This window comes from Phoenix dactylifera, chromosome 10, assembly GCF_051530095.1.
Source record: "Phoenix dactylifera cultivar Ajwa chromosome 10, Ajwa_hap1_PhDact_Kaust_v1.1, whole genome shotgun sequence".
Lineage (NCBI taxonomy): Eukaryota > Viridiplantae > Streptophyta > Magnoliopsida > Arecales > Arecaceae > Phoenix > Phoenix dactylifera.
The window spans coordinates 21,614,585-21,641,971 of NC_143199.1; the positions used below are offsets into that span (position 1 = coordinate 21,614,585).

Sequence of the window (27,387 nt, forward strand, 5' to 3'; positions counted from 1 at the left end):
TAATGCAAGAGCTGAACTGAGCATGATTAAGCCGGTTTAAGAGGTGAAGGTGTTTGGGTTAGTCCGGTAGACATATTTCTACCAACTGATCAAATATGAGACTATTCTTTATATTTGTGTAGGAGGTGTAGGTGTAAGGACCCATGCCAGTGCGTATTTAGTCTCATATCGATGTATTGGGTAAATTTTGGGTACTCATATAGGGCTAAAAAATATAAATTATAGCTTTTGATTAGTCTTTTTGGATCAGGTCCTGAGTTGTGACAGCAAACAAAAATTAGATTGCATAGCACATGGAAACTTGGAAAATGAACCATCCAAAAACTCACAAGTTTCCATATGAGGATCTATGCGAGTGTGTATTTAGTTCCACATTGATTATGAATTAAGTAGATCTTGAATACTTATATAAAATCGAGCAATCCAAATAACATCTTTCAGCTAGCCTTTTGGATAAAATTCTGCATTGAAGCAGACCCAATCCATAGTCTATGTGGACTAGGAGACACTATAGCACAATATTATTTAGGTTGACCACTAGCTGATCTTGGTATTTGTGATTGAATTTGAATGGTTTTGAACTCTTAGCCTGGTGAGAAAGCTAGGGTTTAAACGAGAGGAGCATGTCAGGACCGTATGGGTGTATATTTAGTCCAACATCTACTATGCATTGCATGTATTTTGGATACTTACATATAGCCAAGGGCTCCAAATAACTTCTTTCTGACTAGCTTTTTGAATGAGATTCTCGGTTGGGACAATAGGCAAAGATAATAGGAGTGCCCAAAATTTACCCAAATTGGTACTACCTTGGCTAAGATGTATGGAGGTCGAGCCCAACAAGGTGCAGGACTCATAGATCCACGCGGATGGGCTCTACCAACTCGGGAAGAAGGTGCGTCATTGAAGATCTATGAACGGGCCCACGATGCATTGGTGACGCGAGTGACTGACGCTTTGGAATCATGTGAGATGCCCATGGATGCCCGAAGTTCCATCGAGGGAGAGCTCAGCTGCTGATGGGAATTATGGGGGCATGGCCCCCGCTGTCCCAATGGATGATGCTGAAGTAGTGCAGGTTCAAACTACCACGAAGCGGAACAATATTGCAAAGCTTAGCCCGAATGGGCTGGATGGAAGGGGGCATGCCAGAAAAATGAATGCATGAGGGCTCCAGTCCCCTTGGTCTAACCTTTCCTTTCTCTTACATTTTTCTATATAGAACTATTGCACTAAATTTTTGAAAAGGATGCAATCGTATTGCTACTATAACTGAATAGTGTAATAACTAAAATTTACCGTCTCGTATTTAGGATACAGTATCGGTATGGTATAGTACAGAATTTTTTTAGCGTATCGAATATTGGTGCATTATTCATATCGGATACTAGTATCAAACTGGTATAATATATTCCATACTATCCGATTCATACTGATACGATATACCATGATAATAACCCTGTATGATTGTGTTATTTGAAACACATTTATTTGCTTGGCTAACTAATTTTGGCCAGGGCTATCTTCAGAAGATGCTTCAGAGGGATTAATGTTTGTATGGAAGCGGGAAATTGGTATGGTAGCAGTTCAATCGATTTTTCATCAAGTAGCTCATGGTGTTGTGTTCCTTCTTGGTATGGCATCTTGGCTTTCCTTTGGAATTTATGCTCGTAATGATACTCATGCTCGTTTTTTTTTTGGGGAATGACCTTCAAATAATTTATCTTTAGGTCCCTTTTCTTTTGATTGCAGGTGGTTTTAGTATATTTAAATAATTTTGATAAGAAAGAGGGAAGACCTTTTTTATTTAATTCCAAACACAGTTTAACACTTCTATTGACTCAAATACTCTGATCAACCTGAAGTTCAAGATATTTTTTCTCATTCCTTCCTTAGTGGTATAGTTGGTCCTAACCATGTGTGCATTCAGTTAGATAGGACTTTTTGTAATACTGCTTGCTTTGATTTGTTTTCGAATGTCTTGATTCTAGATTTTGAGGGTATGTTTGGTTGGGAGAAGTAGGCTTTGGAATAAAAATGGAAATAGGAATGAGTGAATTCTATTCTAATCCTTTGGTTAGCGAGCCATATATCTATTCCAAGAGTAATGGGAATATGTCCCAATCCTCAAAAATCAATTCCGACTCTTCTTTAATATTAAAATTTTATTTTGATTTCAATTTCACTTCTAGCCGCGAATCAAATATGTTGGAAAATATGGCACTCCGATTTACGTTCCAATTCACTTTGATTTTGATTCTAATTTTAATACTAATTCTATTGGTGAACCGAGCGCACTCTCTGAGTTTATTATTGAGCCCCTCGTACGTAGACCACCTAGATCTTTTTGTTTTGAGGAATTTTGGTCTGCGTACCTCTAATATATTTTTTTGGTACAATGGCGGCGCATATCCTACCGGTGTGGATGCAGCCAACAAAATTCGAAAACAACAAAGCAGATAAAGATTCCGGCACTATGTCATGCTTTCTCCAAACAAAATTTTTAGAATGATGAGCCGCATAGGAAGTAACACAGTTAGCTGTACAGTTTGCTTTTTTTTTTGTAAACGTGTGTACCCCTAATATTGAGATATCAATTGCTAAAATTGGGAACTCTGCCGTTTCTGGTTCCCCCCTTCTGCTATCGATCAAAGATTAGATTGGATGCTCGACATCGGTAAGCTTGAGACTAGATCACTAGACCCAATGGACTCGCTCTTTTTTTTTTTTTTTTCGGTACAATGGACTCGCCCATATTGAAACCCTCCCATTGGTCTCGGTTTTGGCTCTCTCCTTGCCGCTCCGATGGCGATCGCGGCCGTGGCCCGATCCCTCGCCTCCTCCACCTCCTTGTCCTCCTCCTCCCGCTCCCACCTCACCCTCTTTCTCTCCAACCGCTTCTTCCTCTCCTCCTCCCACCCTGCCGGCTTCCGCCCCTCCCACTTCGTAGGCCTCGGCGGGCTCCGCCCCTCGCCCTCCACCCTCTCCCACCCGGCCGTCGGCCTCGCAGCGCCGGATGCTTTCCGGGTTAACTCGATCCGGTGCATGGCCGGCGACTCGGCGTACTCGCCGCCGAACCCCGGGTCGGGCGGCGGCTTCAGCGACCGGCCGTCGACGACGGAGAGTGCTGATGAGTTTGAAAGGCGTTTATTTGGTGATATAGAAAATAGTCCAAATACCGATTCCTTCTATCGGAAGCTTGATAAACTAGAAAAGGCTCATGGGAGATCCAATGTTGGTTCCAAGATGCATGACGGTGGTCATTCACAATTTTTGGATGGTTTAGGCGGGAGTTTCGATACACTGTCGGATGGTATGGATGAGAAGCTGAAGAAAGCTGCTCGTACGTTTGTCTATAGCGATGAGATCCATAATGAAGATTATTCGTTCAGACCAGATGTGAAATTTTTACCTGGGATGAATTATACCCCTAGGGTAAGAGGCACTATGCTAACTATTTGAAATGTTGAGCTAGCATTTTTAGCTGCTATTTTTTTGGGGGACAAATTTGGACTTATTAATTTTCATCTTTTGAAAGATATACACCTTATGGCTATTTATTTGTTATGTTTGCTAGAGAAAGGCCATTTGATGATTGCTAGTCATATGACTTGGAATTTGTATGTGTACATTTGATTTCAGCAGTTTTTAGCTAGTTATTCTTTTAGAATCTAGATATGCATATGGTGGGTTATAGAGCACCTCAGGATTTCATATTGTTTTGCTAGAAAGTTATTTATCACATGCTTTTGTCAATTTTTTTGTTCCTAAGAAGCTCTAATGTTTTCTGCAAGATTTTCTGGTATTCGTGGATATGCCTACCTGATTTGAAGACTTTTTTTTGATATATCTTTGGGTAAACAATACCTTTGTTGTGTATTTACTTCAACCTCATCCATCTATGGAGCATTAACAAATATATAAGAATAGTAGAAGCTGATGGTTTGAAACATAGCCCACAGTTCAGGTGGCTGCTGAGGCTGCTGCCTTAATGTTCATATCATGCTTGAGCATGAAGGACGATTTTGGTTGACGAATTAGTATTAGATGGTAGAAAATTGGTAGTTTTCATTGACTCACTATGTCTTAGTTGAGATGTTTTCATTCATTTAGATCATAACTATCATTTTGGATTTCCCGTAATATTTACATTTTTTTTTATGTTTGGGCTGCCTTGATCCTTGGGCTCGTGAATATGTGCCTTTCTAGCACCCAAGCATGGGGCAATCACCTGTCTGTGGCCCATAATCTGTGAAAATGTTGGTAGACCCTGGTCATTTTGCTCTGTTATATTAAATGTTCTCTGTTTTTTCAGTTAATATATATCCATCTAGGTGCTTAGAGTATGTCCCTTTATTGTCTATGCCCCATTGGATGCAAAGTATGAATGTTGTGGAATATTTTCTTTTAAAATCTGATAAATCATCTATAGCAACATATATCTAGCTAATATATGATAAAGAAAAATGCATTAAAGATCTTGCATAATATCTTTGAGAAGATGATGGGTTCTCTATTATTCTTAATAAGTTACCGATGATTCTATCAAACTTTGTCATCCCAGAGGTTCATAATGGGATCTATGGAATTTTAATCAGCCTTTAAATCTTGATGGACCTGCTAATAATTGTCTTTTCAACAATAATTTTTTACTAACTTTCTTGTAGTTTTCCTTTTGAACTTTTTATTGACTCTCCTATGTCAACTTCTGCATGGCAGAGGATTCTCAACTTTTAAGTGGATCAAACATAATTTTCTAATCCATCCTTAATATGCTTTGTTCGTTTGGCAAATTATTGTGTTGTCCACTTCTTTGGCTAGGATTTGCATGTCGCTTTTTTTTATTGTAAATCATTCTTTATGCTTTAACGTTTTGCTTGTCATGGCTTCTCAACATAATGAGTAGAAGTTGTTTCATATGACCCTTTAGTAGGAAGAGGCAAGGTAGCATCTTTGTCAATAGCATATTGCATGTCCTCAACCAAAAGAAGAACAAAGCATATTGCATGCCATGCGAATATTGCATGCCATGCGCATATTGCATGTTGTGTCTTATGACAATGGTTTCAAATCCCGGTGGGACATCCTGCGGGATACCAGTTTCAGTAAACACTTTAACCTGATATGAGAAACTAATTATTTAGTGTGCATGACAAGTTAGCGAGATGAAAAGAAGATACTCCATTGTATGTACAGACACACAATCAAGAATCAAGGCATATGTGTATACAAAATAAGAGCAATGCCTCATTTAGAGATAAAATGGCATCATGACAAGGCAATGGCAGCAATGCATTGGCATTACTCGAAGATATAAGACTTTTCTTACTAGTCCTCTAGGTCTTGACAATAATCTGATATTCTAAACTTTATAAGCGTTTTAGATTGAGAAATTCCTTACCATATAAAAGTTGTTTTGACCCAACCCCCCAAAATTTATATTTTTTTCTTTGTGGTATCACAAATCTATTCTTTGGTTTTTAACCTTAGAATAGACATATGATGCACAAAAATAGGTTTGATCCTTTCCAATTCACCTTATGTGATAGGATTTGTTATTATGTAGGTTCAAGACTTCCAATAGACTGAGAAGACTATTATTAATTACCCCTTAAAATTAGGATACCTGTGATTAAGTGATCTTTTATGAGTGTTGGAAATAAAGAAGGTCACTATAAAAGAAATTATAATTTCATTATATTTTACATAGCCTATTCAAAGGTATAACCCAGTATACATAAATGAATGAGTATATGAAAGCCTGTTTACATCTGAATTTAAATTTCAACAGATGTTTGTAATATACATCAAATTTAAATATATCCAGTTTAATGACATGGAGGCTATCACACTTCTTTAATATACCCAGCTTAATGATATGGAGGTCGCATTAATTACGATATGCTCAGTTTAATGACATGGAGGTCATTGTGTCATTTTGAATTTATTGGGTTTGGTGACATGGAAGTCAGATCATATCATCTTCATTTAGTTCAATGACATTATGATTGTATTATTGTGAATTTTTCTACAGTACAATGTGAAGTCATTTTATTTTGAATTTGTCTAGTTTAATGACATGGTGGTCATAATATTTGGTTTTCTCTGGTTTAACGACATGGTAGTCATATCATTTGATTTACCCGGTTTAATGATATGCTGGTAATATCATTTTGTATTTGTGCAATTTGATAGCCTAGTGGTCCTTTCATTTTGAGCCTTTAGATCAATAGTCACTCTTTTTTTATAAGGTTTATTTTGATATTCATCATATAATGGACAAATATATTCTTAGGGACATTAGATGGATCTAAGGTTAGACTTGTTATCAATTTCAAGCATCATATCTAAAGACCATGGTTACATCATTATGTTTGTTCGATAAATTTTAACTGTTTAATAAATCTAATTTTTGAACATATGAGAGGAATCATGTTTATCTATCAAATACATATGATTGATCATTTATCAAACTTTAGGTTTTCTGTTTATGCCCATTCTTTAGATAGGCTTTCTTGATTCTATCCAGAATTCAATGTATCTCTGTGAAACATGGAAGAATGGTTGAAGCCCTACTTCATATTACTAAGTGTATAATCTCTTTCAACGGAAAGAAGAAGCCTATTAGATGGAAGGAAATCCAAGGGCTTCTAGTTGGAGTGAAGCAAGAAATATTCTTTATGATAAGAGGTAGTTAGCCTCTTTTAGTGGAGTCAAGGACTCTATAGAATAGGATCGTGGCCCTATTTTGATTATGAGACAAAGATTTCATTTTAATGAAGTCCATGAACTTCTAGTTAAAGTATAGCCCAAGGCTTACTTCATATTTAGAGGCATTTAACCTCTATAAATGGAGTCCATGACTCCTTGCAAATAGGACCAAAGTCCTTTTTTTCAATTATGAGACTGAAATCTTACTTTTATGAAGTCTATTAACTTCCGCTTGAAGTACAACCAATAGACTACTTCAAATGAAGAAGTCAATGATCTCTTTGAATAGGGTGCAGGACTCCTTTATAGAATAAAGGGTTCAAGCCCCTAGTTCTGATCTACTTCTAAGTACGAGATAGAGATATCTTGTTCTTATGAGTGAAGGGAAAGAGAAAAGTAGGAGAGATGGGACACATGGTGGGTGCCATCTCAACTTTCTTAGGAGAGAGAATAGAATGCCAAGAAGAGAGAAGGAGCCTCTTGTATTCAATGAAGAGTATTTGTAGGCAATTTTCAATTAACTACTTGGCAACATCAACCTCTTCGATGGCTCCTCTTTTAAATGCTTGATAATAATAAGGTCCCTTCCTATCCCTTAACCAACAATTGTTTTCTTTAGTTTCTTATAAATTTGGATGGGTAGTTACTCCCATTTTTAAGGTGGTAGTTTTTCTAATCACAATTGAGCTCAAAAAGCCTTTTGGGGTGTTTATGTTGGGGCCAGATTTTAGATCATAAGTTTGGCTTTTGTGGCTGCATGATAGTGACTTTGTTTTATAACATGGTAGAAAGGAATGGCATACATTGGATTTACAAGTGAAGCTTTTGTAATCATAGGATGATAAGATTTATCCATTAAATAGACCAAACAATTAAATCTGGTCCATCTGTTGACCTATAGGTTTTTTTAGCCATTGAGTGGGTTTAGTTAGATCAACCAAACAACCTAATCTGGTCCATTGGTCGATCCATAAGGCTTTTAGAGGCATTGGATAATAAGTAGCTCTAGTTAAATGAACCAAACAACTTAATATGGTCCATCTGTTGATCCGCAAGGCTTTTAAAACCATTGGATCATAAGTAGCTTTAGTTAGATGAACCAAATAACTTAATCTGCTCCATCTATTGATCCACAAGGATTATAAAGCCACTGGTTCTTAAAAAGCTTTGGTTAGATGAACCAAATGACCTAAATCTGGTCCATCTATTGATCCACAAGGCTTTTAAAGCCATGGGATCTTAACTAGCTTTAGTTAGATGAAACAACTTTGATTGATCTGCAAAGCTTTTAAAGCCATTGGATCTTAAGTAGCTTTAGTTAGACGAACCAAATGGCTTAATATGGTCCAAATTGATCCATAAGGCCTTTAGAGACATTAGATCATGGCTTAGTTAAATGAACCAAACGACTTAATCTGATCCATTGATTAAACCACAACGCCTTTAGGGTTATCAGATCCTAATTTCCTTTTGTTGGATATTAGTGATATCGCCTAATCTGGCCTGTTCATCCATTTATAGGTTCTTTCCAACCATTGGATGATGAGTTTCATTTATTGTAGTGAGTAAAATGAATGAATCTAAACCATTCATTGTTTAGAAAGGTGCTGAATACTGTCAGATGATGAGTTTTATTCATGAGAAGGTGAAAACGTGAAATCCAAACCATCTATTTATCAAACAAATCATTATAGTTGTTGAATTTTATGAATTTGGATACCAAAATCATCCCAAACATTCTTGAGTTGTAAAGTTTCCTTTCTTATGTTAATGTAATTTGGATAGGGACTATATTTGTTTGACTCAAATGGGGAGTGGATCATTATTTACTTAAATCTTATATAATGAGAGAAAATTTACTTAAATGATGTTCATATAGATAAGGTTTGTTTTTGGTTGACTACTTGCCATGTCAGGTTGTCTAGATTCAACAAGCAACCTCCCACTTCCTCTCCAATGCAATGAAGTGGTGAAAAAGAAAAAAAGAAAAGCTTCTTTGAATTTTTTTGCCTCAATACAGGAAGGTTTCTAGTTGTGCCTACTTGTATTGAACTAACAAGGTTTGATACAGGTTGGCTATGAGTGATACCCAGCGGTTTGCTCAGAACCAGGTATCAACCCTATGTCTAGGGCCAACACTTGCCCAACACGTAGTTTTTTGGCTGGCATGGACCAGCATCTAAATCCTTGTTTTGTGTATCGATTTTATAATGACCTTTACTTTCTGATTAATTGGTTTCATAAATTCTTGGTGTTTATTTAGGAGTATTTGGTTTATCAAGCTTTATAAATTTCCTATACTTGTGGTGTTTTTGTTTCTCTTGAGGCCACTATCACAATCATTGTTCAAATTTCTTATGGGTTGTCTCTAAGTGTTTGTTTTAATAGTTAAAACATATCTATTTTGTTAAATCTTATCAGTTGTCATAATGTTTTGGGGGGTGTTATCTCAAAGATTTTTTTATTTGATGATCAGGATTTCTTTTCATAATAGGTTTATCATTTTCAATTAATGCATTCCTTATGGGTTGACTAAAAGTGTTAGTTTAATAGCTAAAACATATCTATTTTTTAATCTTGTAATTAGTCATAACATTTTTTGGGGGTGTTATGACAAAGAATGATAATCTTTTTGGATATTTTTATTTGATGATTAGGAGAGTTCTTTTTCCTTTTCATAATTCATAATAGATTTGTCATTTTCAATTAATGCATTCTTTCCCTTTTAAAGAAAAAGATCTTGGTTTCAAGTCTGCCCAAGTTGCTGTTTGCTAGGAATTTACACCAATGCATAGAGTTGATGTGAGATTAAGGGAGTGTCGATTCTCAAACTTCAATGGACCATGCCTTGGTTGACGATGCTAACTGAACTATGGCTTGTTGTTTTGGTTTAGTTGGTAGTTTTTTAAGTATTGGTAAACCGGACAAGAAGTTTCCAAAGTGTGTGCAACACCTAGGATATAAAATTCATAGAAAAAACGACAAAGTAGGTTCAGTGGAAGAAACATTTCCCTTGATTTCTATATGGCAAGACAAATCCACAAAAGAGACCTAAACTTGTCATTTAGTAGACAAATTTCCTTTTTTTTTTGGGGGGGGGGGGGGGGGGGTTGCATTTATAGATGAAAAACACTAATGGACAAAGTTCTTAGAATTCCAAGTAGTATTGAAGTAACTTCTTAGTTTAAATAATTAGGAAATTTAATTATTATGTCCATCGGATTTAGGTAAAAATGCATTTCAAATGTAATCAAAGAGTCAAAAAGTGAATTTAGAAATTTGTTGAAATGATTTTCATTTATATCCATGATCCAATGATACTGTACTCTTTCTGTTGCTCTTTATCGGTTACTAAGTTTCATTTTTTTACTGCTGACCCCCCCCTTTTTTGAGACTTTACTTTAACATGCACGCTTAGCAACCTTTCTCTTGGACACTCTTTTATTATAGGATTTGGTTCATGTGTAATTTCTTCAACATATTAATTGGATGATGCAACATCTCGAAAATGTCTCTCAGTGTATTGTTTCCCTTTTCTCACTTAACCCTGTGGCTGTACTTAGGATCTTGATCTGACAAAACCTGGGGTCCCGAAAAGTTTTAAAAGAGCTGAGTTTCAAACGACTACGCAGGAGGTTCTAAGGAAAGCTGATTTCAGGGTGAGTTCTTACCATTTATGTCACAAGTTCTGAATAGTATTTCCGTTTAATTTGATATATTTAATTTGTTGGAGGATATTAGTAGATTTTCATTAGCTGCTTCATTGTAGCCTTAAATGTACATCTCTCATTTCTTCCTGTCAACAGTACAGTTATATTTTCTTAAAAGCGTTAAACTATGTGAATAGTGCAAGTATGTATCTTTATGTATTTGTAGATTTTGATAAAAAGATTGTGGTATTACTTGCCCTCTTGAGAGAGTTTTCCTGAAAATTCGGGTAGCTGCGTTGCTTAATGAACAAAATAATCAAAAGTATATGTTTTGAGTTGATTTACATTTTGGATGAGCACAGTGCATTTCGTCACCAAAGCTAAACTATGTAAGTTTTTGCTTGAATACTACGTTTGATTCTTAGAGCACCAGGTAAGATCCCTGTGTTTTTTTTTTCCTTTTGATATAAATTTTTGATTTGACAGTTTGATAGTTTGTCTGCTCGTCTAACTCTCTTGCATTGCTCATTTGTAGTCCATCAGTAACTATGCTGATGTTAGTTATGTGCATATATTTCTCTTCCTCTCATATTCGCCAACATGCTTCTATTTAACCAATGCCTTTCAATAATAGCCACTTGGATTCGTTGCATGCTAGATTGTGTCCATCACCCAAGATGGTGCTTATACATAGACATTGAACCCATCCACCTACCTCATTCCCTCCAATCGCTTCTATATTTCCCATCCAAAATTATTTGTGCATCCAGCCAGTCAATCCGTAATTAATGCCATTCTATTTTCATGACATTAAGGTAGATGTCTGCTCAGGTGGCACGAATATAATTCTTGTGTTTCTCATAAATGTGCTTCTCACTTGTAGATGACATCAGGTCATTGTGCTAGCTTGATGGAAATATTATAAGAATTAGTTTGCTTATGACTTCTTGTTGTTGAGCAGTGCGTGCCTTATGCCTCACCATCAACTTGACTGGAGAATTGCCTCTATTTCTCATTAAATAAAATACAATTGTTACTGCCATTTAGTTACCTTTTTTCCTTAATGAAAGCATGCCCTGCCTCTTTTTTCAGGGGGTGTGGTAAGAAAAGCTATGTTGTATTAACTTGGGTCATTCCATCCCTGCAGAATGTGAGATTCCTGTCGAACTTTATTACTGAAGCAGGAATTATCATCAAGAGAAGTCAGGTGAATTTCACTCTCACAATTTGACCACGATGTTTAGGTGCAAGTGCATATCATTATTTTCATCACTATTCTTTATGTGCAGACTCGTATAAGTGCGAAAGCTCAGAGAAAGGTTGCAAGGGAGATCAAAACAGCACGAGCTTTTGGGCTGATGCCTTTCACTACCATGGGCACAAAGCCATTTGTATTTGGGAGAAATATGAAAGATGAAGATGAAGATTATGAATTTGGTACATACAATGGCAGTATGGCTGGTGCTCCTGCCGGGCCATAGGAAGGAGGCCGATTTTGTTCAAGTTAAACTTATTTAGGGGCCACAGCTTCGCCGATTTAAAGAAGAGACTGGTTTACACTAGCCATTTTGATCATCTTTTGTAGACACTTCTGTGTATGGATGTTCTAGGCATGCACATCTTGAAATCCGTATGGCACTTACAAGTACAAGATGTTTAGAATGTGGCCTCACGTTGTATTTAAATGATTACTACTATAGTCGTGGCTCTAACTTTTGCTACAGTATTCTTAGGCTCTGTTTTGAAGCAGAATAAGAAATCGGAAGTAGCTATGTGCCAAAAAAATCTGAAGTATTAAGTGGGTTGAACTATTGTCTTTTTCTTTTTCTTTTTTTTGTTGGTACATCGGCGGCTCACACCTGACGAGTGTAAAAACAGCCAACAAAATCAGAAAACAAAATGCTGTGCAAAGGCATAGGCACAACTCCGTGGTCTAGCCAGAAAAAGGCTTCTCGAGTGATGAGCCGCAAAAAAAACAATCCAAATTGCAGCACCGTTCGTCTTTCGATATATATGCATGGTCCGGTAGGAGTTAGCCTTTTCCAGTGCTCTGCAAATATCGTGAAGCAGCGGCCGGTCTTCGGCTGAGCACCTTCGTCTTCGGATCCACTCGATCACCGTCGTCGAATCCTTCTCGGGGAATAAGTTTTTTCTGAATTTTGGGGTATAAGATAGGAGATTTATGATGTGCCAATTTTTTTTTTTAAGAACCAATTTTGTCCTTATGAAAAAGTGATTTATTTTATTTGTTTAAATGACTGTTTAGCTGAATAAAGGTAGAATAAATGAGTGAAAAAATTTTGTTCCTGGTTTTGCTTTCAAACACAGCCTTAATATGCCAAAATCACCACTTTTGAGTGGCCTTCATTTGATTTGAGCCATGTCAAGCTTCCAATATCCCAGATGACCATGTTTGGCTAATGTCTTGGTTGAGACTCTATTCTGAAGACCTATCACTTTCTCTTGGTTCTCTTTAAATTTAATAACAAAAGCTGTGGGCATGGTGTTCCTTCAGGTGCGAATATAATAACCTGAGTGAGCTCAATGCTGATATCACTTGAGGTTTGAGTCTTCAGTGTTTACTCTTCAAGATTTCTCCTAAATATGGGTCAGAGTTCCCACTAGGAAAAATCTTGGGTTCTAAGGCCTGCAAGGCTCCCTCCTAGATTCAGAAAAAGAAAAAAAAATATCGATACAAAATCCTACCTTGCCAAACGTTGGATTATGTTTTTGGCCAAGTGCAAATTCTCTCTTATTTTAGAGAGCGAAGAGACTAAAAGGCAATAGTAAGATGTTTGTCCAAGCACAATAAAAAAAAAGCCTCATGAATTAAAGTTATAGGATCAAGCAGATGAAGTTAGAGAAAAGTGTCTTTGAGAATAGTTGTTCTACCATGGCTGATCGCAGATGAAGCAAGATTTTGTTGCTATTGCCATCTAGCCAGAAGTTTTTCAGGGAGCTGGATGTGATCCCTGTGATTTTGCCCCCCAGATAAAAGTGTAAAGGGGCAATGCAAGATGTTGGTCAACCGTTTCTAGGAGAGTTACAGAACTGATAATGGGAAAAATTCCAATTCAGCCTTCTCTTGTTTTTGAGAGCTAACCATAAGAAATATTGAACTTATCTGAGTAGACACCTAAATTTTTTCACCTCCAGTAAGTTTTATCACTCAATACAGTCTTATAGATGCCAGAAGATTTGCTAAATCCTTGAGTTCTAAAAGCCCTATGTCAAAGTTCGGAGAGAAGATGAGAATCGGCTAGCAATTGATTAAGAATTCCAAAGACTATGATAACTTAGTAGTGTTGGCAGATAGGTTGGGGAACAGAATTGACAAAACAATCTGTTTGATCCAGATATCCTTCCAAAATTTTATAGAACTACCATCACCAAGATTAAAAGCAATATGCAACCAGAAGGGGTCTAAAACCTTGATGATATTCCTCTAAATTCCATAAGCTCTTCTTGGTGCTAAAGATCTCTCATGTTCAAAAAAGGGAAAATGCAGCTCTTATTTAGCTAGTTCATGGTAGCTTTTGTTCCTTTAATAGCAAAGGATCAAAGCTGTTAGCGCAGGCGTGGCACTTGGATTCCGAAAGCAAGTAGGAATCGAACTGGAAAAGACCGTTAACGTAGGCGTCGCTCTTCGATTGTCCGAAACCAAGTAGGAATCAAAAATCTTCCCTCGATTCCTGACCTGATCGGGACAGTCCAAGAAACTATAAATAAAACCCTGCTTCATATCTTCATGTTGATCTAGCAAGATGCTTTGTTAAATATTTAAATCACATTAAAATAAAATCTAACAATTATAATAAAATAGTGGTAAGAAAATATCTGGCCTATGAGGTGTGAGAGGCACGCCAAGAGACGCACTGTCCTAAAGCCGTTGTTGCCTCCCCACGTGCAGGTATTGGCGGTCAGCGACGGCTCCAAGATACAACCCAAACGGCTCACAGCGGGCCTAATTTACAGTGCACGTCTATGGTAGACAGATTACCTAGTCTATATCGGTTGCCCAAAATATAAAATAAAATAGAAAATTGTAAAAGAGAGAATGGTGGTAGAGAGAAAACAATGAGAGCAAGAAGAAGACTCTTGTATATATTTTTGTTAGATGCAAGGAATGGCTCCTTTATAGGCCTTGTGTAATCCAACCATAACGGCTGAATACTTATAGCCTCATTAAGGCCATAATGAAAGATAATGGGAAGTTTTGAAACTTCCAAATGGAATTTGAAATACTTAAAGGTTATAACAACTCTTTTAAAAATTTGGGGGTTACAAATCTTTTTATTTACACCTCTTTAAAACTTTTCAAAATTCATTCAAATTCCAACAGTTCCCCACAAGTTTCAAAACTTTATAAAATCATATACATATATATATATATAGAAAAATTTCAGCTTTATACTATGCAATGGGTGCAGGTGTCTTCCGGACTTGAACCTACACTTAGTGTTGACAGTTCTAACCTGAAGGATCATAGTGAACTAAGTCTTGAACTAGACCCTTTGGACCAGATTTTAACATGCCACACACATAGTATTGATATAGACTTGGTGCGGGTTAGTGCTATTTATGGCCATGCGCTGAATCTTGATTCTCATGAGAGTTATTAGAGAACGGCCCAATTCTCACAGTCGCGGCCTCACGACAACTCTCATTTAGGTGAGTCCTCCAAGAATACATGTGACCTGTATCCTGCAGGAGTATGCCTGCCTCGGGCTCATTCAGGGTAACACCCTTCCTTAATGTCACATATCAAAGCACTATTGCCATAGGGATGAGCAGGAGACTCTCTCCTTAAAAGTAGTGCTGAAATGAGTCACGCAATATGGATTGTTTCTACCCATTGAACCTTCTTCATGAGATCTCCAATCACAAAGGTTGGGTTACCTCCCTAGGTGACTCCCTTGTGGGCTTAAGCCCATCCCCCTCGACAAGTCAATGATAGCTCTCTTAGAAAGAGCTTTGGTCAACTGATCAGCTATATTTTTCTCAAACTTTACAAATTCTAAAGACACAATATTATTATTCAATAGGCTTTTAACTGATTTATACCTTACTTGCAAATGCCTATTCATTTTCTTATTGGTATGTGCTTGCCTTACTAACTCTATTACTGCCTTACTATCACAATGTGTGGAAATGGCAGGTATGGGTTTATTAACTAAAGGCATGTCAAGCATCAAATTCTTAATCCACTCAGCTTCAAAGCAAGTTGTATCTAAAGCTATAAGTTCTGAATCCATAGTACTGCGAGAGATAATAGTTTGTTTCTTAGATCCCCAAGATATTGCTGCTCCACCCAAAAGAAAAATATACCCTGAAGTGGACTTCACATTCATATTGTCTATATCCAATTCGCATCACTATACCCTTCAACTACATTCGGAAATCCTTTATAACACAATGAATATTCCATGGTTCCTCTAAGATATTTAAAGACTCTCTCTAAAGCAACTCAATGATATTTACTAGGATTATGAGTATATCTACTAAGTCTCCCAACAGCATATACTATATCAGGCCTAGTTTTATTTGCTATGTATAACAATGATCCAATCATTTGTGAGTATTTCAATTGAGATACTGGTTCACCATTATTTTTCTTCAAATGTACATTTAGATCATATGGTATTGATATAGGTTTACAATCAAAATAATTAAACTTTTTTAACATCATTTCTATTGTACTAGTTTGATTAAGAGTAATTCCATTAAGTGTTCTTTCCAACTTCATTCCTAAAATTACATAGGCTTCTCCTAAATCATTCATTCAAACTTTCTAGAAAGATAAGACTTAACATTATTTACTATCTCCAAATTTGTCCCAAATATTAATATATCATCAACATAAAGATATAAAATCACATGTTCTTCATTACTCTCTTTGCAGTACACACACTTATCATATTCATTAATCTTAAAGTCATATTCTAAGATCACCTTATCAAACTTCTCATGCCATTGCTTAGGAGCTTGTTTTAAACTATACAAGGATTTAACTAATCTACAGACCTTATGTTCTTGACCTTTAACTATAATACCTTCAGGTTGCTCTATATATATCTCTTCATCGATGTCTCCATTTAGAAAGGCAGTCTTAACATCCATTTGATGAATCACTAGATTATGCACTGATGCTAAGGCAACTAAAATTCTAATCATAGTTATCCTAGATACCGGTGAATATGTATCAAAGTAATCTATTCCTTCCTTTTGTGTAAAACCTTTAGCCACTAGTCTGGCTTTGTGCTTGTCTATGGTTCCATCAAGTTTTAACTTCTTCTTGAACACCCATTTACACCCAATAGCTTTATTTCCAGGAGGTAAATTAGTTAACTCCCAAGTGTTATTTTGAATAATAGACTCTATCTCACTTTGTATAGCTTCCTTCCAAAATGGAGCATCTAAAGAAGACATGGCTTCCTTATAGGTAGTAGGATCTCCTTCTGTTAAAAAGGTATAAAATTCGTCTCCAAAATTTTTCTTTATTCTAGACCTTTTACTCCTTCTTAACTCTAATTGTGTTTCTCGTTCCTTAGATGCATTGATAAGTGCTTAATAATTTATAATTTAGTTATCTTTCCATAGCACTTATCAATGTTTTTAAACTGATAAATACATATTTTACCATGAAATTGAATAAACATTGAATTAAATTTAAATTATGGTAAGAGGTAAATAATTCTTTTCTCAAAACAGACTCTAAACTTGTCTCTCTCCTGGTTATAATCTTTCATGAAAACATATAAGGAGGAGATTGTGTTGACCCGATTTGGTAACCTAATGGAGTTGTAATCAAGCTAAGGCTATAATTAAATGGGTTTTGGTCCTGATTCGATCGAAAGTTATAATTAATTATGTATGGGGCAAAGGTTTGATTAACCCTTTTTATTAGGTCACGGTCCGGTTCTTAGTCTTGTCTGGTCGAGTTCGATCTGAAGCAGCTTAGCAAGAATTAAATGACAATGGGCTCAAGGACAAGTCAACCATCATGACCCACCTCAAACCCAAAGTCAATTCCCAACCAATTCGTTATCTGCCTTCATATAAAATTTATAATAATAATAACTAAAAATTCATGATTCACTGTTCATATAAACAGTGTCCCGTTAAAACACTGTTCATATGAACAGTGTTAAAAAAAAATAAAAAATAAATTAAAATGCCGAGAACACTGTTCATATGAACAGTGTCAAAAATTGATCGGTTCTTTCAATTTTGAAAATAAACCACGCAATATCACGTATCCTGTAGGACAGTGATTACGGGTGTCGGTCCACAGGAATTGGAGACAAGTTATTTTTTCTAATTAAATAATTACTTCAAAAAGGATAAGCTAGAGTAAATGATAAAAACATAAGAATTAATATGGGTGTAGTAGTATGAATTATCTATGGAGAGAGGTGTTTAGGGCTAGAATCCACCGATGGATTCGTAAGTGTGATGCTTTCAATGACTTAGATGCGTGTATGATCTGATTGCTCTTAACTACAAGTTAGGACAATCATACAAAAAGCTGAAATCTAACCCACAGTATGAGTCATCTAAGCCTGGCACAAACCATCTTTTCTAAGGATAGGCATGGTCTGTCCTATTTAGCATGATTCATCTGATGATTAATTTTTTAAAGATAAATCCGATAGTTGCATAGCAATCTCTTCCAAACCACAGGTATTGGATTCAATTTCGATAAACTAGATTAATTCATGCAAAGACTTTCTACAAGATAAACATCTTACATAAATTAAACAAGACATTTTAAGATCATAATTTCATTGAGTATGCAACTGTCTTACAACGCTAAAAATCAAAGAAATGCAACACAAATACTCATCCATGGCTTCATCAAACCCCTAAACCAGGATTCAGCCACTCATGATGCTCGGCGACTTTGATCGGCTTGCTGAGATGCTCCACGCCATCCGCATCATTTTCTTTCACTAATTGATCCGCTCCCAGCCTCCCTTCATTCTTTTTTTTTTATTTCTTTTCTCTCCCGAACAGAGGCTCCTCCTCTGTTTTTTTTTCAAGCCGTCGCCCCTTTCTCCCTCTTCTTCATCTTGCTCTTATAGATCGCCGAAGGCCGGTGATGGATCCCGAGAGAGGAGGAGGGCGTGATGCTGGGGGGGCAGATCGCGGACGAAGATGATGAAGGGCGTCAATGGCTGGATCTCGGGCTTGATTGCAGATGCTAGTGAATGCGGAAGGGTGAAGAGCAGCGGAGGCGGGGTCATCCGGGATTTGGGGATCCGGAGGAGACGCGGGCGGTGATGATGAAGAACGGGATGCTGGGTCGCAGGAAGGAGGGACGCGAGCTGGAAGGAGCTGATCGGGTCGCGGGATCTCGGCTGCTGGGAGGTGGAATGGGCTGCGTCACGGGCGGAAGAAGGGCCGGAGATGAAGACGATGCCGCGTAGGTGGATCTGGCATGCGGCTGATACGAGGTCCCGTTGTTTTGAAGCGAGGATGGAGGATCGGGTTGCTTTGGTGGGGGAGGATTCGAATCATCGGCATCAAAGAGTCTCCCTGTTTCAGCGCTGTGATTGGAGCCGGCTGGGGCGGGCTGATGGCAGAGGAGCTGGACGCGGTGGGCACGGGGGCGCTCTGTGAGGCGGGATCACGGGAAGGATACTGCGGACGGTGGGTGGCCGCGGGATCAACGGGGAGACGCCGGGATTTCGACGCGGCTTGATGGCGGAGCTGGATCTCGGCTGCGGGCTGCGTCACAGGCGGAGGACGAGGCGGAATCGACGGGAAGAAGGGGAACGGCCCGGATGCACTGCGGGGGAGGGGGGAAGAAGATAAACAGTGGCCAAGCCTTTTTTTATTATTTTTTATATTGTTATTTATTTATTTATTATGTATTATTTATTTTTTCTCTAACACTGTTCACATGAACAGTGTTTTTACGGAACACTGTTCACATGAACAGTGTTTTTACGGAACACTGTTCATATGAACAGTGTTCTCGGCATTTTAATTTATTTTTTATTTTTTTTAACACTGTTCATATGAACAGTGTTTTAACGGGACACTGTTTATATGAACAGTGAATCGTGAATTTTTAGTTATTATTATTATTATAAATTTTATATGAAGGCAGATAACGAATTGGTTGGGAATTGACTTTGGGTTTGAGGTGGGTCATGATGGTTGACTTGTCCTTGAGCCCATTGTCATTTAATTCTTGCTAAGCTGCTTCAGATCGAACTCGACCAGACAAGACTAAGAACCGGACCGTGACCTAATAAAAAGGGTTAATCAAACCTTTGCCCCATACATAATTAATTATAACTTTCGATCGAATCAGGACCAAAACCCATTTAATTATAGCCTTAGCTTGATTACAACTCCATTAGGTTACCAAATCGGGTCAACACAATCTCCTCCTTATATGTTTTCATGAAAGATTATAACCAGGAGAGAGACAAGTTTAGAGTCTGTTTTGAGAAAAGAATTATTTACCTCTTACCATAATTTAAATTTAATTCAATGTTTATTCAATTTCATGGTAAAATATGTATTTATCAGTTTAAAAACATTGATAAGTGCTATGGAAAGATAACTAAATTATAAATTATTAAGCACTTATCACACCCCCAAACCTATGTTTTGCTAGTCCTCGAGCAAAATTAAAGAAAAGCTCTAACTCACTTTCGCAGGCATCGCGATTGCATTTACCATATGCAACAAGGCTTTAAACCCCTATGTTACCCTAGTGGACGAGTTATAGTCTCGTGAGGGTTTCCAGTGAAGATACCCACAAACTTCAATATCATTTATTGTTATGATTAATTTGTTGTTGTTGTTGTTGTTTTTTTTTTAATTTGATTGATGAAACAATTCCAAGTGCATACTAGCTAGAAAAAAAAAATTAATTAAAATCTAATTTAAGATACATAAATGATAAGAATTTCAAAGCACACACGGTTTTATTTACTAAGTCAGCCCAAATTCTAGATTAGTATGCAATCTAAGTTAAAGTCATTAAGTTTCCGTTTAGGGAGTTGTAAGACTTATTTATACTGGAGTGCTCGGTGAAATCTGGACCGTACACAAGCTAAGGGTTCGGATCTCCAAAATATTGTTAGTACTAGTAGTTTCCAAGGATTGGTCGAAAGGACCTACTCACTGATTCAAAATCATCTTATCTGCAGGATTTCGAAAGTTGTGGATGTTTACTTTAGTACCTCACGGGCTTTATCTGTAATATTCCAGTTTACTCGAATTTTTACAACGACGGCTTTCACACTATTGTCTTTTCGGTCAATACAACATTTTTTTTCTTTTTTTTTTAAAGAAAGATATATAAATTGTGCACTTTTACTCTTGTGGTGATTTCTCCGTGTAACGAGCAATCAGTCGACAACTCTCACACCAGTTGGCATAAGGTGTCGGGCATCAAGACTCCCCTGCGGACTTATGCTCGGAGTCCTCATCACAAGCCCACTTGATCTTTGACAATAGGTAGCCCTTTTCGATGTTCCAGACTAAATCTATTTTTATTGATGTTTTTTTTTTTTTTGGATTAGATAAGTATGATTCATCAGGGTCCAAGGTTGCTACCATACTCTCAACATAATGTCGAGCCTAGATCTTAGAAGAGTCGGCCAGTATGTAGTGAAATTCCAAAGTATTAATTAGCTTACAACTCCCTAAGAGAGACTTAATAAAAAGAACTTAAATTTGTATTACTTCCCACTAGTCATTGGGCTCTTTAGATTTTATATACCTTGTGTGTTTATCATTCTCGCATAAATGTATATAAATTAGGTTTTTTTTTTTTAACAAAAACTTTTTTTTTAATAACTTTTTTTATAAAAAAATGAAAATAAACACATTTTTTTTAAAAAAATTGTCACGCCCCGGACCCGAATCCGTGACACGGCCGTGCTATTGCCGACTATCGCCCACAGTAGCACGCAGCCTCATACAGGGGTAACAGGTAGCCAAAAGGATTCAAACTTATATAAATTAAAAGTTTTGCAGTACAACCTTCAAGTTTGAAACCAAAAATACAGAACTTCTATGCTATTCAAATGTACAAAAAGTATATAAGCTTCTCCAAAAATACGAAGCTCTGTAACAAAATAAAAACATATCTGATGGCGATCACTGGTGAGGATCTGAAAGAAAACGAAGCATAAACAGATGTGAGCTACACGGCTCAGTAAGTAATCCTGCATAATCCTACCGGATCAACCAGTAGGCTAAACATGTAAATCAGGATTTGAGAAGCTGACATGCATATTCATCTAATAATCATCATGGCATAATAGGTATGCAATCTAAACAAAGCAGTAGTGCAAATCACAGAAATTTTCATAATATATGCATATGAAATCGTGCCCCCGGCATGCCGTGGTCCTTTTTCTCTCGGATGCTACTGCGAAGTCAGACTCGACCACTGGCGGGGCCAGCTCAGTTACTATTCAGCCACTGGCGGGGCAGGCTCAGTTACTATTCAGCCACTGGCGGGGCAAGCGCAGTTACTATTCAGCCACTGGCGGGGCAGGCCCAATTCCAATTCAGCCACTGGCGGGGCAGGCTCAGTTACTATTCAGCCACTGGCGGGGCAGCTCAGTTACTATTCAGCCACTGGCGGGGCAAGCTCAGTTACTATTCAGCCACTGGCGGCTCAGTCATTCTCAGTAGCATCTTTGAGCCCATTATAGTGCCTCTGGGCTAGCTAAGACTTTATAAACTTACATGCATGATTAAAATATCAGTATCATCATATCGCATACATAGCCATAGCTTCTGGGTTCATGCAAGTTACTTAAGCATTGTAACATATCAAGCATGAAACATATATACTTAAAAAAAATGCTGAGGAAACATTAATAACATGACATGATCCAAAACAGGATTAGAACAGGTTACTTACAATAAGTTGTTATCAATCCTTTGAGTCCGGACGACAAGTCTTTAATTCCTAGGACCATATTATAAGACCCACATTATCCTCTATTATCATAAATTTTAACCCAATTAAAGTAAATTTGAGTCTACCAGGCCTAATTGGGTTTCTTATGGGAAAGATTGGGCCTGATTTGTGGTTAAGTCCACTTTTCCTAGCCAATTTGGCCTTCTGCCAATTTAATTGGGCTTAAATTGGGCCTGATCTATATTCAATTGGGTCTGCTGGATCTAACCCAACTTAATTGGGTTCAAATTTGGCCCAATTTGCCTGACTTGGTTTCATTCAGGCTTGGTCGGGTTCAGACCCAACATCAATTAGGCTTAATTGATCCGTTTAATTCAATTGGGCTTGGATCAACCCTTCATTGGGCTCACCCAAACCGATTGAATCATTTGGGCCTAACGGGTCTCGGATCTGGACTTGGATCCGACCCGCTAGCCCGTTAAGGCCCTCCTTTCCCCTTTTTTTTTTTTTTTTCTTCTCTTCTTCCGGGAGCTTCCAGAGGCTTCTGCCCCTCCCCCTTTCGCCCGCATCTCTCCCTCTCCCTCGTTCCCTCCTAGCCTCCGCCGGAACCCCTTCCGACATCTCCTCCTCCTCTCGTCGGCGACCGGGGAGGCGGGGTGATGGTGGCATGGGGTCGAGACCCCTCTTTCCCCCTTCTTCGAGATGATGCCGGAGGAAAGGAGAGGAGCTGGAAGATGGGTCCGAGGTGGGATCTCCTCCGGGGAAGATCCTCTCCGCCTTCGGCCACGGCGAGGTGAGGCCGTGGCTCGAGGTAAGGATCGATCCTCCCCTTTTTTTTTCTTCTCTCTTTTCTTCTTTTTTTTTTTTTTGTGGGTTCCTTCTCCCCTCTTCACCGCCACCCCTTCGCCGGCGGGGAGGCGGGGGCGGAGGCTGGCGGCCTTGGGGACCGCATTGGTCGCCGGCACGGCCAGAACCGGCGGCCCCCTGGCTGCCCCTCTGCCCTAGGGCGGCAGCGGCCGGGGACTGTCACCCCGTAGGCCGAGTCCGGTTGGGCTCGGCCCGGGTGGCAGCCGGGCCTGGGCTTGGGTTTTCCTGGGTCCGGCCTGGGTTTTTTTTTTTTTTTTGTTGTTGTCTTGCCCGATCTTTCTCCTTGTGCCGATGTGCTCCCCTCTGTTCACGAATGGAACAGAGAGGAGAACACCCCCACCGAGGGGGTTCCTCCCCTCTTCTCTTGCTTTAGTCTACTGGCAGTGTGCTTACCTTGACTTGGCTGAGTGGAGTTGGGCAGTGACCCTTTCTCGGCAAGTTCCCTCCTTCCTCCCTTGGGGCTGCGGGGCACCTTCCACCTCCAGCTCCAGGATCTAGCTCTCTGGTACTGAATATCAGAGGGTTAGAAGCTTAAGAGGGTATATCCAAGATTAGGGTTAGCAGGGCTTAGGTCTATAAAAACTAAGCTTGTGATTTGACCCCAAGGAGAGGTGGCATCCTCTCCTTGCTCAGGGCTTCGGGAGCCACCAGCTACCCCCCCTCTTCAGGCCAGCTCGAGGCCCAGCTGCCGAGGAGGAGGGAGGTGGCGGGCTCCGGTTGTGCATGCCTGTAGGGGTCTCTCCGTTGGCCATCTGTGATCCTGTCTTTTCAGCCCTCAGGCGGGAGATTATGGCCATCTTGGGCCAGCTAACCCATCCCTGGCCCAATACTATTCAACTGGGCCCTACAGTATTGGGCCCGGTCTGTATTGGGCCCGGACATTACATCCTTCCCCCCTTAAATAAATTTCGTCCCCGAAATTAAGCATACCTTGGTTCTCGAAGAGCTGAGGGTAACACTGTCGCATCTCTTCTTCCAATTCCCAGGTGGCTTCCCTTTCAGTGTGATTGGTCCACTGGACCTTAACGTAGGGAATGGTGCGCCTTCGGAGGATCTGCTCTTTTCTGTCGACGATGCGCAGGGGAGCCTCCTCATAGGTTAAATCTCTATTTAATTGCAGGGGCTCATGTGGCACCACATGGCTGGGATCCGGGATGTACCTCCGCAGTAATGAGACATGGAAGACGTCGTGTACGCCCGATAGCTCCGGGGGTAGGGCCAATTTGTAGGCAACCTTGCCTATCCTGGCAAGAATCTCGAATGGGCCGATGTAGCGGGGACTTAGCTTGCCGTGTCTTCCGAATCGGGTGATACCCTTCGATGGAGAAATTTTTAGAAAGACAAAGTTCCCCTCCAAAAATTCCAAGGCCCTTCTTCCTCTATCAGCCCATCTTTTCTGTCTGTCTTGGGCAGCCTGAAGCCTTTGCTTAATTAGTAGTACCTTGTCTCTAGTGTGCTGGACCAGTTCGGGGCCTAGCATTTTCCGCTCCCCGACATCATCCCAGTGTAAGGGGGACCGGCATTTTCTCCCATAGAGGGCTTCGTAGGGGGCCATCTGGATACTGGAATGGTAACTATTGTTATAAGCAAATTCCACCAGTGGTATATGACTATCCCAATTTCCACCTAGGTCCACAGTGCAAGCCCTCAACATGTCTTCCAGAGTTTGGATTGTCCACTCTGACTGGCCGTCAGTCTGGGGGTGGTATGCTGTACTGAGCCTCAGTCCGGTACCCATGGCCTTTTGAAAGCTTCCCCAGAATCTGGACACGAATCGGGGGTCACGATCAGAAATGATACTCACTGGTACTCCGTGCAGGCGTACAATCTCGTCGATGTATAATTGGGCCAGCTTGTCTAAAGGAGTACCAATTCTGAATGGTAGAAAGTGGGCCGATTTTGTGAGACGGTCAACTATCACCCATACCGCATCATTCTTCCTTACTGTTCTAGGAAGTCCTGTAACAAAATCCATCGTGATGTGCTCCCACTTCCATTCAGGAATTTCTATTGGTTCCAGCAACCCTGCCGGCCTCTGGTGCTCTGTTTTTACCAGCTGACAGGTCAAACATCGGGCCACAAACTCAGCTATCTCTCTCTTCATCCCCTTCCACCAGTAATGTTCCCGAAGGTCCCGGTACATCTTAGTACTGCCTGGGTGAATAGAGAAACGGGATTGGTGGGCCTCTTCCATGATTTCCCTTCTTAGGTCAACATTTGCCGGTACACACAGTCGATGGCCAAACCTTAGAGTGCCATCTGGGTGCATTTGGAGCTCGGGTCGCAACCCTTTCTCCACTTCATCCTTGAGCTGGCAGATGTGCTCATCAGACTGCTGGGCGACCTTTATCCTGTCGATCAAGGTTGGTTGTATGCTCAAAGCGGCCAGCAAACTTTTTGTAGTTCGGGTAACCACCTCAACCTGCAGTTTATTGAGATCCCCCTGAATCTGTGGTTGAGTGGTGAGTAACGCGGCGGATCCCACTACTGATTTCCTGCTTAGGGCATCAGCCACCACGTTGGCCTTCCCTGGGTGGTACTTAATGCTCAGGTCATAATCCTTCAGGAGTTCTAACCACCTTCTTTGCCTCATATTCAATTCCTTCTGGGTGAATATATACTTTAGGCTCTTGTGGTCGGTGTACACTTCACAGTGTTCGCCATACAAATAATGTCTCCAAAGTTTCAAGGCGAACACTACTGCGGCCAACTCCAGGTCATGTGTCGGGTAGTTCTGTTCATAGGATTTCAGCTGTCTCGAGGCATAGGCTACCACCTTGCCATCTTGCATCAGCACACAGCCTAGCCCGTTCTTGGAAGCATCACTGTAAATGGTAAATTCTCCAGTTAAGGACGGCAATGTTAAAATTGGGGCAGAAACTAACCTTTGTTTAAGCTCCTGAAAGCTCCTCTCACACTTGCCGTCCCAGACAAACTTGGCCCGTTTCTTAGTCAACTGGGTCAAGGGGGTAGCTATTTTGGAGAACCCTTCCACAAATCGCCGGTAATACCCGGCTAATCCCAAAAAGCTTCTTATTTCCTTGGCGTTGGTAGGACGAGGCCAATCCACCACCGCTTCTATCTTCTTGGGGTCCACTGACACTCCTTCCTTGGAGATTATATGGCCGAGAAACGCCACACTGTCTAGCCAGAACTCACATTTGTTCAGCTTGGCGTACAGCCTCTTCTCTCGAAGGATTTGTAGCACCACCCTCAAATGGTCTTCATGTTCCTTTCGGCTCTTTGAGTATATCAAAATGTCATCGATGAAAACTATCACGAACTGATCCAAATATTGTTTAAAGACTCTGTTCATCAAGTCCATAAATGCAGCCGGGGCATTGGTCAGTCCAAAAGGCATAACCAAAAATTCATAATGCCCATACCTGGTTCGAAATGCAGTTTTTGGCACATCCTCAGATTTGATCTTCAGCTGATGGTAACCCGACCTCAAATCTATCTTGGAGAAGACTTGGGCGCCTTGCAGCTGATCAAACAGGTCATCGATCCGGGGTAGGGGATATTTGTTCTTTATGGTTATCTTGTTCAATTCCCGGTAATCGATGCATAGCCGCATACTCCCGTCTTTCTTTTTCACAAACAGGACAGGAGCTCCCCATGGCGACGCACTAGGCTGGATGAACTTTTTATCTAGGAGTTCTTGTAGTTGTACCTTCAATTCCCTTAACTCAGCAGGGGCCATCCGATAAGGAGCCTTGGAGACTGGCCCCTCTCCTGGTGCGAGGTCGATAGTGAATTCGATCTCTCGGTCTGGGGGTAATCCTGGTAATTCCTCCGGGAAGACATCAGGATATTCTCTGACTACTGGAATATCTTCCAGTTTGGTCTCTTTCTGGGTATCCACTACACAGGCCAGATAGGCCATACACCCTTTTCTCAAAGCCTTTCCAGCTTTCAAGGCAGAAATAAAGTGTAGTGTAGGAGCATCTTGAAGGGGTATAGCAACATGCCATGGTTCCACTAATTTCTCAGATGTGCTATGTAATTGTCTGGAAAAGCTAACTGACACGAAAGAATGCGTAGAACCAGTATCAAATAGAATGAGGGCAGGAACCAAGTTGACCAGAAGTGTACCTGTCACCACTTGATCGCTAGCACTGGCATCCTGTCGAGTCAGTGCGAAAACTCGAGGGTTACCCCTCGATCTCTGGTCCTCTGGTGCATTATGTCTGGGCTCGTCCTTCTTTCGGCTAGGGCAGTTGCGAGCGATGTGTCCTGTCTGCCCGCAAGAATAACAAG

The 27,387-nt window shown here is 39.8% G+C and overlaps 1 protein-coding gene across 1 annotated transcript; it reads left to right on the forward strand.

Moving 5' to 3' along the window:
- Positions 1 to 2,730: 2,730 nt before the first annotated feature.
- LOC103696518 (uncharacterized) lies at positions 2,731 to 12,085 on the forward strand. The gene is made up of 4 exons (XM_008778177.5): positions 2,731 to 3,435; positions 10,275 to 10,370; positions 11,509 to 11,568; positions 11,651 to 12,085. The coding sequence occupies exons 1-4, from the start codon at positions 2,806 to 2,808 to the stop codon at positions 11,840 to 11,842; spliced, it is 978 nt and encodes a 325-aa protein (XP_008776399.2). The 5' UTR covers positions 2,731 to 2,805; the 3' UTR covers positions 11,843 to 12,085.
- The last annotated feature ends 15,302 nt before the right edge of the window (positions 12,086 to 27,387 follow it).